This window comes from Eucalyptus grandis, chromosome 8 (genome assembly GCF_016545825.1).
Source record: "Eucalyptus grandis isolate ANBG69807.140 chromosome 8, ASM1654582v1, whole genome shotgun sequence".
In the NCBI taxonomy this organism is placed as follows: domain Eukaryota; kingdom Viridiplantae; phylum Streptophyta; class Magnoliopsida; order Myrtales; family Myrtaceae; genus Eucalyptus; species Eucalyptus grandis.
In genome coordinates, this window is record NC_052619.1 from 42,898,761 (window position 1) to 42,911,250 (window position 12,490).

Below are 12,490 nucleotides of genomic sequence, written 5' to 3' on the forward strand. Positions count from 1 at the left end.
TTTATAAAAATCATAGAATCATACTAGGTCGAGGTAGTATTTTCCCAGATCCAGTTTCTTCAAAGGACAACGATTTCACTGACCTATTTTTATTCATTTCCTCTAAATTTTTGATATGTTTTACCTCAAGAAGTACACTAAAACTTTCATTAAGAACTCAAAGTGAGATTTTCACAAGAAAGCTACTTTACAGTCCACGAAATCACTAAAGGTCAGCACAACAAATTCCAGATCTAATCTCTCCAAAAGAAAATCATTTCACCAGAAAATCCTTGTCCGTTTTGTCTCAAATTTTAGTATGTTATTCCTCAAGATGTTCTCTACAACTTTCATGGAGAGATCGAAGCAAGATTCCAACTAAAAATTCACATGCAGCTCACAAACTCGTGAAGGGTCGGATTGGTTTTTCCAGAAAACAGCATGCTAGGCCAACGAATTTCTCCCCATAGCTTCGACCTTTCATCACATCTACCACAACCAAAATTCACCATCTTCTACACACACAACACAGCAAGCAAAGGGTAGGTTTTAGGACTCTACTTGCCTCGAATTTAAGCACAAAATAGCGACAAATAGTGGGCAAAGCGGCAAACGAACGGCGGTGAGCTAGGCGGACGATCGGCGGACGGACCTCCCTCCTTCCTCTCGCACGCACGGCCTCTCCTTTCTCTCTTTCTCTCCTCTCTCTCTCTCTCTCAAACGACTCCCTCTCTTCCTCTCCTCTTTCTCTCGCTTAATCTGCCCCCTCACTCTCTAATTTCCTTCCCTTCATCATTAGCCATCATGATCTTTGCATGCCCGCGCCACTTGGCAATTGCCATGCAAGGTGGGCTTGAATCCGGCTGGGCTTGGGCCAGCCTGGCCGACGGCAACTCCTCCTCTCCCTTTGGGCTTCGTGGGCCAGGCCCATGTGGTCGAATGATGGGTGATCTTGGGCTGGTCTTAGCCCACTCTTCTCTAATTTAATCTACTAATATCTTCCACTTAAATAAATTCCTAACTTACAAAAATAATATGGCCATAAGACTTGATATGGCCATAAGACTTGAAGTCATAAGTCCATAAATTCCAATTTATAACAAACATAGCCAATGATAGAATTTTCTTTCCTATCAAACTAATTATCCACTAAAAGCTTGGTCATAAATCTCATTGCAAATTATGAATCAAATAGCTACAATATAACTTGATGGTACTTTCATGACCTATTCATAGACTTTAATGCTTTTAGAGATTGCCATGAATTTTGGGATGCCACATATGCTAATTTACAAATATATTCAAGACTTGTAGTTTATAGGGTATTTAGATTCAGACTTTGCTGATTGCTAGGATTATTTGAAGTCGACACATGATATATCTTTCCATTAGTAAGAGCTGCAATATCATAAAAAACGACAAATAGAAATCAATATCATGTTCAACCATACAAGCAGAGTTTGTAACATGCTTTTCAATTGCTCAACTCCAAAACCTTAACCATATTTGATTTTGTGAATGGACCTATATCATGTATTGTGATAACAACTTTGCATTGTTGTTTATCAACAACAATGACGAAGGTCTTAAGGTATCTAACATCGGCAGTCAATTTTTGATCATAAATAAATAGTTCAGAATGGTGACATTACAATAGAGCATATTTTCATAAATGATTTGGTTGCAGATCCAGTAAACTAAAGGCTTCGCCCTTGTATGTTTGAATGACATATTAGCATGGACTTAGAAGCATCATGAGATAGTATTTAGTGGGAGCTTTTTTTTGTTTTTGCTTTAATAAAGTTTACGTATGTGTTTATTACATTTAATAAAGTATTTATGAGTGTATTATTATTATATTGAATACATATTGATGAAAATCTCAAGATATTGTGTAAACCTTAAGCAAAGGCTAGGGGCATCCAATTATTAGCTCTAAGGATATGTTTTATTACACAGAAAAAAAGGTTAATCATAAAGATAAGACATATGTATATTCATTGGAACTATAAATGTATTCTCTAGTAACACATTAAGTTTTAAGGAGAAAGGATGGTGATTGACAAAGGGGATGACACATAAGGTGCTATTCTCTATGAGGTGTTATTTATTTGTTACATTGCCATGAATCTATATTAATAGATTTAAAAACACTTGTAACCATAGAAAGTTTTGTGTGTATACAAGTAGTTACTGTTATGATTCAATATTTGAGACTTTATGGGATCGGATTAATTGTTAAGAATTATCCCTAGACCAACATGAATATGTGCACATATAGTATAGTTTCAATTAATACAACCTGGGTGGAAGAATGTAATTTTTTTTCTAATGTGGGCTATATTAATAAATATCGCAATTTACTGTTTTATGGAATTGGTAAAGCGAGATATAATGATTCTTAATTAGTCTAATATGTGGCTAACTAGTATGGGCTCAGTAAAGCCCGGTTTGATGAGAGGAACCGTGGCTTAAAACCCTATAAATGTTGTTTAAGTCTCTCTTTTAACCCTAACACGCAAAAATCCTCACATAAGGAGCAGTTATTGTACACTAAGGGTGAGGAGTAGTCTCATTGAGCTAGTGGATACAGAGAATACTAGAGAAGAAACACTTGAGCTTTGGATCATCATTGTTCTGCATTAAAAACAATAAATTCTAAATAAGATGTGTAAATCTCTTTTACTTGATCATATGTATTCTTTATTCTACCTATGCAGATCTTGGGTGCTGTTTTTACGATTTACACAATTTACAAATCACATCCGCATTTGTACGTAATTCATGTCAATGTGTGTTAATGTACCTATCACTTCTATCTCTTTCTATCATATTTATTCAAGCATTTTCTTTGTACTTCAAGTTTCCCGTCTCTCTTGTTCCTGCCGATTAAACAAGGAACCGTGTTAAATACATTCAATGTACATTCATGAAGGAGTGTTCCTATGTCCACCTACATTTTTGAATGATTATTCGTTTCCTATATCTCTAAAACAAATATTTTAGGACATGGTCCGTGGATCCTCAATAGTAATGGAGTATAAAAATACATTGTGCCAATGCATCAAACCTGTCCTACGGTGAATCTTCTTTTTGCGCAATAAATTGTAATCCTCCGATCAATGCTGCCTTTGCGGCATCATCTAGCAAAAACCAAAATTCTGGCATCAAATAACATTGTGGTGTTTCAAATAAATATGACACAACACCTTTTGTCAGTCGAGAGTCGATGGTAACATTGGAAAATCGTAGGATGACACGCAATAATCTACATCGTCGAAAGTCTTGTCAATGCACCAATCATACAACCGATACAAAGGGAAAGAGCCGACTCCAAGATAGAACGTAGCTGAAAGACAAGCCAGAGAACGAGAGTGCAGCGATACAAGACTATCCACTGACTAAGGCACGAGAGATCGCGCTGATAGCGTACGTATAATCAGCACAGCTATTATTCGTAATGCATAATGAGCACATGTAGGGACGCATCATCTACGACACTCAGTTCTCGGTGGGAGGCTTGTGTGGCGGCTTCTCTCCCTTCCCCTTCTTTGGCTCCTCCCCTTTCTTCGGTGGCTTGTGCTCGGGGATCGGCTTCTTCACATCCTCTTCCACCTCCTCTACGAGAATGTGCCCCTCGTGTGGTGGCTTACCTCCCTTCCCCTTCTTTGGCTCCTCGCCTTTCTTTGGCGGCTTGTGCTCGGGAATGGGTTTCTTCAAGTCCTCTTCTACTTCCTCAACAAGAATGTGGCCCTCGTGGGGTGGCTTGTGCTTTGGAGGTGGTTTCTCTCCCTTCCCCTTCTTTGGCTCCTCGCCTTTCTTTGGTGGCTTGTCCCCAGGGAATGGCTTCTTCGAGTCCTCTTCCACCTCCTCGACAAGAATGTGGCCCTCATGGGGTGGCTTGTGCTCCGGCGGTGGCTTCTCTCCCTTTCCCTTCTTTGGCTCCTCGCCTTTCTTCGGTGGCTTGTCCCCAGGGAATGGCTTCTTCGAGTCCTCTTCCTCTTCCTCTTCCTCTACAAGAATGTGTCCTTCATGCGGTGACTTGTGCTTTGGTGGTGGCTTCTCGCCTTTCTTCGGGGGCTTGTTCTCAGGGAATGGCTTTTCCGTCTCCTCGGCGAGCTTGTGGCCTGGGTGGTGGGGTGGTTTCTTGCCAGGGAATGGCTTCTTGTGGGAGTCCTCCTTTTCGGCCTCCTCGACAAGGATGTGCTCAGGAGGGTGGTGCGGGGGCTTGGGTTTGGGGAAGGGCTTTTGTGAGTCCTCGATTTCAACGCTCTCTAGGAGGCGGCGACCCCCAACAGGGTGGTGCTTGTGCGGTGGTTTGTGCTCTTTCGGGGGCTTAGGGTGGTGGCCGTCGCAGAAGACGGTGGTGGTGAAAAGCACCGCTCCTAGGAGCAACACCAGCAAGCACCTAGAAGACATCGTTTGCTTCATGTTTGCTAGAGCAGAGGATGTATGAGCTGAAGGTGTTGGAGTTAGAAGCGAGGGAGTGTCCCGATTTATAGTGGTTTTCGAACTTATGTCGTCGTCAGCAAGCATGTCATTCGATTCCCAGGATTTTGCCTGTGCCTTCGCTATAGGCAGGGTCCATCTTTCGGTCATTGAGATTAATTTTAGGTTTGAAAAGTTTGACAATCAGGCCCTAATTAACTGCTCTCTCTGCACAGATTTTCACCGCCAGATGGTAATTTGTTGGGGTCCATCTATGGATCGGGGCTTCTAGATCTCTCAATTTTTAGGGTGTATTGTTTGAGTTAAAAAAAAAAATTCTCAAATTAATTTTCCAAACTTTCTTACTGAAAATGATTCATTTACCAATAAAAAATCAACAATTAAAAAAAATGCATGTTTAAAGCTAGGTGATATAATAATTAAATATTAAAATGTGTATTCATTTAACAGTTTAAGTTTTTTAGAACAGTTGGTGATGGTTATACAAAATTTCATATTAAGAAAAATCCGTAGATTTTTTTTTTTAGGAAAATGAATTTCCTAATCTAAAAAGGGGAAAATATCTTTCTAAAAATAATTTTATTAAAAAGCATTTTTCTTTAACGTGAAATTTTCTCCGAAACAAACACATCATAAATCAATATACTTGACAATGAAGAACACGCATTTCGAAGCGCAATTGGTCTAGCCAGACACCGGATTTGTAGATCACATGCACAATAGAGTAGAATAGAGTAGAGTAGTAGAGGTTATTATAGGATGATGGTCTTGATTACGTAGCAAGCTTTTCTTGAAAAGCTTCTATAGCGGAACCACAAATTGAATTTATATTGGAGCGGCGGTGGTTGATATTGAGCCAGCCACTAGATTGATTCGCGTGAAGGGATTACTATTCTTGGACTAAGAATGGTCTAAGAATGCATTGGATTATCCAAACACGGCTGTTGAAATCCCTAATGTTTCTAGAGCTCAATTTTGTCTCCCTAACACAAGGGCCATATTTTCCTTCGTGTTCCATATATTAAGTAATTTTATTATGTATATTGTTAAAAATGCAAGTAAATTATGGACTGCAAGTGAATTCATAATTAATTTAGAGTATCACTTTTTATCATGTCTCAAATTTCTTTTTAATATATACTCAAAAACGGAAGATAATTAGAGATCGTGGCAAGCACTATAAGCTTCCTTCATCCATGATTTGAGGAAACTTCCTCCAATTATGCCTTTGATTGGTGAATTAAGAATTATGGACATTGTCCACTTGCAATCTTAAGTAAAAATAAATTTGGGTTTTATCCATATTTTTTAAATCAGAAAATTGGTTGATCTAAGCTTCTTCTAATCAAAGTCGGAGGAAGGAATGGCCCTTCTTTATAGGCTTTTAATATGATCCACTTATTCGAATGCCCATTAATTACAACTTTCCACATCATTCAACGTATTAATTTTGTAGATTACCCTTCATTTAACTCATATTATTGGCCCAAATATTACCCTCGATATATCTCACATTATTGGCCCAATTTTTCATCGTCTTAATATGTAAATATAAATTGTTGTTGAAAACTCAAATACTAGATTGAAAGATGCTTGTATGCATTTATTAATTTTGCAAATTGCTACATGCCCTTATTATCCCTCCCTTTGTACTTCACCTCCTAATTATTTTCTTGATCTTTCAAAGGGAATTGACATTGGCAAAATTACCAAACAAGTCCTAGACTTATTGTGCTTGTACTAATTCATTGTTGAACCTTTTCATTATGTCAATTTAGTCCTCAATATTTTGACGATTTGTTTATTTAGTCACAAACCTTTAGACTATTTGTCAATTTAGTCATTTAGACCAATTTTGGTAGGAAAAATGTTATTTTAAGGGTTAATACGCTGAAAAACCCAAAACTGGTACACTTGTGACAAATTTACCATAAACTATTTTTTTGACCATGAAAAACTCCAAACTAGTACACCTGTGACAAATTTACCCTGACTGACCATAAAAAACCCTAAACTAGTACATTTATGACAAATTTACCAAAAACTAATTTTTTCGACAACAAAAAACCCAAAAATTGGTAAATTTGTGACAAATATACCCTATACTAAATTGTAATAATACCACAAAAAAATCACAAAAATTGTAAACTATAACAAATGGAGCGTAATATCCCAAATTAGTATACTAGTCAATTATCACGTGTCATTTAATTTAATAATTTAATAGTAAAATTTAACGAAAACGAACATAGGGTAAATTTGTCACAAATATTCTAGTTTGGAGTAAATTTGTCAAATGTATACAAGTTTGGGATTTTTTGTGGTCAAAAAATTAGTTTGGGGTAAATTTGTCATAGGTATACCAGTTTGGGGTTTTTTAGGGTATTAACCCTACTTCTAATTAGTGTTAGCCATTCTACTTGGCATGGCCGATGCTAATGTAAACAATTTATTTGTATTTTTGAATTAGTTTATTATTATTATTATTATTATTATTATTATTATTATTATTATTATTATTATTATTATTATTATTATTATTATTATTATTATTATTATTATTATTATTATTATTATTATTATTATTATTTGCTTGTTTTTTGGGCCTTCACTTGTGGCTGGCAAGGTTGGCGTAGTGACCTTTGTGCCATTGTTGGCTAAGAGTTGGAAAAAAAGGAAAAGAAAAAAAAATACAAAATTCAGAAAATAATTAAAAAATGCAAAAAAAAAAAAAATTGTCAACATAAGTGTTTTCCGGTCAATGTTGGTCAAAATGACTAAATTAGCAAATCATTCAAAGTTTTAGAACTAAACCAGCATAATTTAGATGTTAGGATTGGTTGGAAAATTGTCAAAATGTTTATAATTAAGTTGGTCATATTGAAAAATTTAGAACTGAATTAACACAAGTCCAATGAATCGGGATCTTTTTGGGAATTTTTCTAATTTACAAGCTAACATAGAAAAATCTCATTTTATCGCAAACTTGTTTAACTCGATCACAATTTAGTTGAGTACCTTCATGAAATTATAGGTTTCTCACTATACTTAATTGTATAGGAGACTAAAAAAATATCGTGTTACAGTGTCCTGGATGTGTGGTTACCGTTGCATATGTAGTCGGTGAATAAATTATCTTCGCAGAACCGATATGCATAACCGGACCAGCTGGTCATTTTAATAGACCTAAGTTCCACGTATGGAAACAATGATTATATGTCAAGAAAGCGATGATATGGGAGACTCCAGAAACTCGATAAGAAGATGCGTCCTAATCATGCCAAACATGATTGCTAGAATAGCGAAGCCCATCACACGCATCCCTATGAGCCTTGGTGACATTGCTCAAGTTTCACCGTTCAATTCACTGCACGATGAAGGAAAAGCATGTGAGCGTTTGAGATATTGATCAGTTGAATCCTGGTTGAGAGAGAGAGATTTTGCGGCGTCTTTTCTTGGTTTCCCATTTCAGATGGGGACCACCCTTTGATTTAATACGTTTAACTAAAACGTGGAGGCATCATAGACGATGAGAAAAGGGCCCTCTACTCGTTATTGTCCTGTCTACTCTTTTCCTTATCTCGGCAAGCAACATTTTGCACGAAAAGTAGGGGGGATGAACATTGGAACGTTGTTAGCATGAGTGGGATGAATAGGTAGACTTTCATGAGATGCATGGATGCTTGAGCCCTTCGGTTCATGTAATCTCCCTTGATGCGTGTTGGGTTTTCCCATCCACCTGAATCATGAGTTGAACGTGGCTCCCGAGTCATTACATATGTGTTAGGTGGCACTGTAAAATTTTTATTAACCACCGTCTAAGTTTAAGTTGTTAGATAATGTGCAATCTGATATATAAATACTCTTACACTCCCTCTTAAGCATAAGCTAGAATTTCATCTAAAATTTAGAAAGTGAGCACTTGTTTAATGCATAAATATGCTAAGACTTCCTCTCACGAGTAAATGACCTATTTTGGACTTGCGGATTAGCTGGCGTTTGCAAAACCAAGTGATTCAATTCTCAATTCCAATTTTTTGTAACCAGTGCTCACGGGTTGGATTCTACTTTGTTGTCTGGAGCTAGTCACCCATACTAACATCAAAGCGTATGATTTAAGAACCGACTTAATTTGGTTTCGATCACCTCTACTAAAGTTGAAGCATGCAACTTGAGAATATATATATATATATATATATATATATATATATATATATATATATATATAAAGTAAATTTTATTGGGATCACTAATAAGTATTTAAAAGGCTTAAATCTGTTATTTAATAATATCTCAAGCACGGCAGTCATACTAAATCTCACTAAACAACCTCATAAATCTCCAGCACCCTTTTGTTCTCTGTGTAGTGGTACACGGCATCTGCCTTTCCCTTCTCCCTAGAACAAACTGCAATAACTTAATGTCGAACCTGATGTCACCGCGCATGTCAGCCACGACAGCGACTTCACCGGATTGCGCGCCAGAATGAATAAAGAACCGAGAGAGAGACAGATAAGAGAAACAGGGTAGACCGGATCGGGAGGCTGCAGGATTTGCGATCGTTGATTGCGATTTTGGTGGCAAAAGCAAGTGTGAACCGCCGAAAAGGTGGACATTTCGCCTCGTGGGGTTAGTTACGACAAAATCCTCTTTTGACTCGAACAGCGCCGACATCGGTTGCGAGGGGGATCGTTGTGCGTATTTCACCAGGATCTCAGTCTCGATTCAGCTTTGAAAGACGTAGCAGAATCGACCAAGGTTCTTGACGTCTCATCCCTCATCCTTCCTTTTTCTGAGGTTCACGGGATTTATGTCCAAACTTCTTAATCCTTCCACGGCGACTTATCCTAAGGAAATATATCTGTTGTCGTTATTGAGTCATTTCGTGTTTCTTGCAATCAATATTTATAAAATTAAATCATGTCATATCAATCATATTTGAAAAGTATTTTGAAATGCTTATTAAAAATCAAGAGTGACTGGTCTCATAGTGACTCGATTCTCACCCTACAACTGTGAAATGACCCACATGATCTTGAAATTAAAGTGAACCGAAACTATTTCTTGGATGGACCCGAGAATTGGTGAGGATATCTTTCTTTTCTTTTTTCCCTATGTAGGATCATTCGTTCGCTCACTCTTTAGTCAGCATAATTTCATACTCTGCAACACCCCCATAAATAGTAATAGACCTCCGCCCAAATCTCTCATCCCTTACTTCTTCACTGTTGCTATTTAGGATTCCCAATCTCCATTGGAGTTTACGTTCTTAGAAAATTAAAGGAAAATGTATGTAACAAAACAAACACCGAATGAGAGAGGCACGTGACTGTGTGAGACTGAGAGTGAGAGTGAGAAGTGAGAGGTGTGAGACTAAGTGAGTAAGAGGGACTGAGGGAGGTACCGCGTGAGATTGAATGAGAGAAAATGAGAAATTAGGGTTTTGAGAATTGTTTATAATAGTAAAAATTATATAAAAAAAAAACTTATTAGCCTAGTTAAGATGGTTTGACGGATCGGTCCACATTGCAACTAGGAACTAAACCGATAATCATTGGTTCTAAATCACCGATTCGGTACATGTGAAGTATTAATTTTAGTCAAGCCATGGTTTCGGTGACAGTTGAACATTTGACTAAGTTGTAGGTAAAAACCAAAGTTTGTGTCTTGTTTCGCTTTCCTTTTTAAAAGAGTGCCCATTGAGTTGCTAACTAAATTCTTTCTTTATGTTTAGCTTTTTATTATTTAGTTTAGGCCCTTACGCAAACTTTAACAAAAGATAAACAAGAACATAGACTGTCAGAAAGATGACTCAACAAATTTTTTTTTTTTGGTCGAAGATGACTCAACATTTTACTATGCGGAATTTCTATTAATAATACGGGTCACTAGAGTTTTTGGCCTCGAAAACTCATCACAAATGTGCGCAGGTCAGTCTCGTCTGGACGTCCACTTCCATCATAAAAGGCAGACATGCCCTCAACGTTACTTTTAAGAATAATCCATAGAATTATTACCCGCCTATGCAATGACTACAACAATACTACATATCTTTATGCATCAAAACCTTCATTACTCAGCCACTCATAGAAGAACATAAAGTTAATCGGTTTGAAACAAACCTAATGCCTCGTTAATCAATTGTACAAAAGTAGTTTGAGCATAATATATTGCAGATCTCGTCTATATCATTTAACAAGTTTCTACTTTCCTTGTCATCCCAATTGGGTCAGGAAGTACTAGGTCGCCTCACTTTATGAAATTCAACCCACAATAGTAAGTAAAACACGAGCTTTCCAATAAGCAATTTATGGTATGTTAGTATAGTCTTGATTTATTATATGGAATCAATAGTGTGTCTTGATTATTTGTGAGATTATCCTCTTACAATTACACTTTCCTTAGTAGGACATGCAATGAGGTTTACGATACTACAGTTATAATCACTTTTTTCACTCTTAAATTACAAGGTTTCAATCCTAATTTTAGATTTCCATCTAGGTAATCTTTAGTTTGGAAAGGATCTATAAAATCTCTATGTTCACCACAAAAGATTCGATATCAATTTGGAGACCGATGTGGTCCTAGAACGATGATGCCATTGCAACCTACGGGAGGCCCCCCCCCCAAGGGTGGTCGGCCTTGTCGATCTGCCCCATTCGCCACTCGTGCATGGATCGTCAAAGGCTCAGCATCGACCTGTATTGGTGCATGCCTGTCGCAATTTGCCACGTGGCGAGTGAAGCTACACTACGAGGTCTCGCGAAGTCTGCGTTAATCAACTAGCAAGTACCGGCCCGATTCTTATTTGATCGGATATGACTCAATCTGGCTTGTCCCTGCCAATCGAAGGTCACCGTCCTGGCTGACATGAACAATGACGTCAATATTAAAAAAAAGAAACTTGTAATACCATAATAATATATTCATTGAATATAAGTTTTTTAATTTAATGCCTCGATATTATTAAGGCAGAATTACAATACAAATGTCCAAACTTAACATAGAGGGACACCTAAGTACTACAAATTCCAAAAGATACACTTAAGTGTCACTTTTTAAAAAAAAATATGATATTTAAGTATCAATTCTGGCGAAGGGCGCCAAAAATCTGATGTGACTTATTTTTAATAATATAAGTCGACTATGTGGCTTGTCGGAAAGTTGAGTTAAAAAAAAAAACGATGTCATTTTGCCTTTTATTTAATTAAATTAAAATTTAATCTAAATTATTAAAAAAGAAAAAAGAAAAACAAAAGGATTGCATCAAGTAGCCCTCATCGCTTGCCGCCCCACTATCACAGGATAGGCCGGCGACAGTGGGGGAAGAGTCGGCGAGGTTGCTTGGTCCCCCACTGCTGCTGGTCCTTCCTAGCGATTGTGGGGTGGCGGGGCGAGGGTTGCATAGCACTTGCCAATCATGTTGCAATCCTTTTTTTTTTTTTCCTTTTTTTTTTTTTTTTTTTAAAACATTTTTAATTTAGTTTGATTAATATTTATACTAAATTCAAATTCGATGCAAAATGAAGTTGTTTTTGGCTTATCTAATCACATTAGCATGCAAAACTTCATTTTTGGCTTATATAGTTAGGTTAGCATGCAAAATGACATTGTTTTCCACTTGTATTGCCAAAAAAATGCCACGACAATATTTTGACTAGATTTTCTCACTATTAGCACTTTATTGATCCATTTTGCTTCGATTTTGATACTTAAGTGTACATTTTCTAACTTTTGGCACTATTGTCGATCCGTGTTAAGTTTTGACACTTCAGGTATCCGCGCCCCTATAATTAATGGTTGTGCTTGTTTATGTTCTCAAACCCATGTGAGTCTTGCCCACTTCGGCGTAGAAAACCTCAAAATTGTTCATTTTATAATACTGGGGTGCACATGTGTAGGTGTTGTGGTAACTGTTAGCCCATGTGATGCGCTTACTCGTAAAATGAGAATATTAGTTATATAATAATCTTGTGTTCACTTATCACGTTTGACAATTCCCTGTGCTCAGGTATGCAAAGGGTGTAGAATTTAGATTTCTACAAGTTCTGGTTACTATTGA

At 37.1% G+C, this 12,490-nt stretch overlaps 1 protein-coding gene across 1 annotated transcript; it reads right to left on the minus strand.

The window, feature by feature from the left end:
- Positions 1–3,480: 3,480 nt before the first annotated feature.
- On the minus strand, positions 3,481–4,578 carry LOC104417220 (early nodulin-75). Its single transcript, XM_010028529.2, has one exon. It carries the CDS (start codon positions 4,576–4,578, stop codon positions 3,481–3,483), a length of 1,098 nt encoding a protein of 365 aa, XP_010026831.2.
- Positions 4,579–12,490: the final 7,912 nt, after the last annotated feature.

Excerpts from the sequence above, each read along its gene's own strand:
- LOC104417220 (XM_010028529.2), bottom strand. The coding sequence starts at position 4,578 with ATGACCGAAAGATGGACCCTGCCTATAGCGAAGGCACAGGCAAAATCC.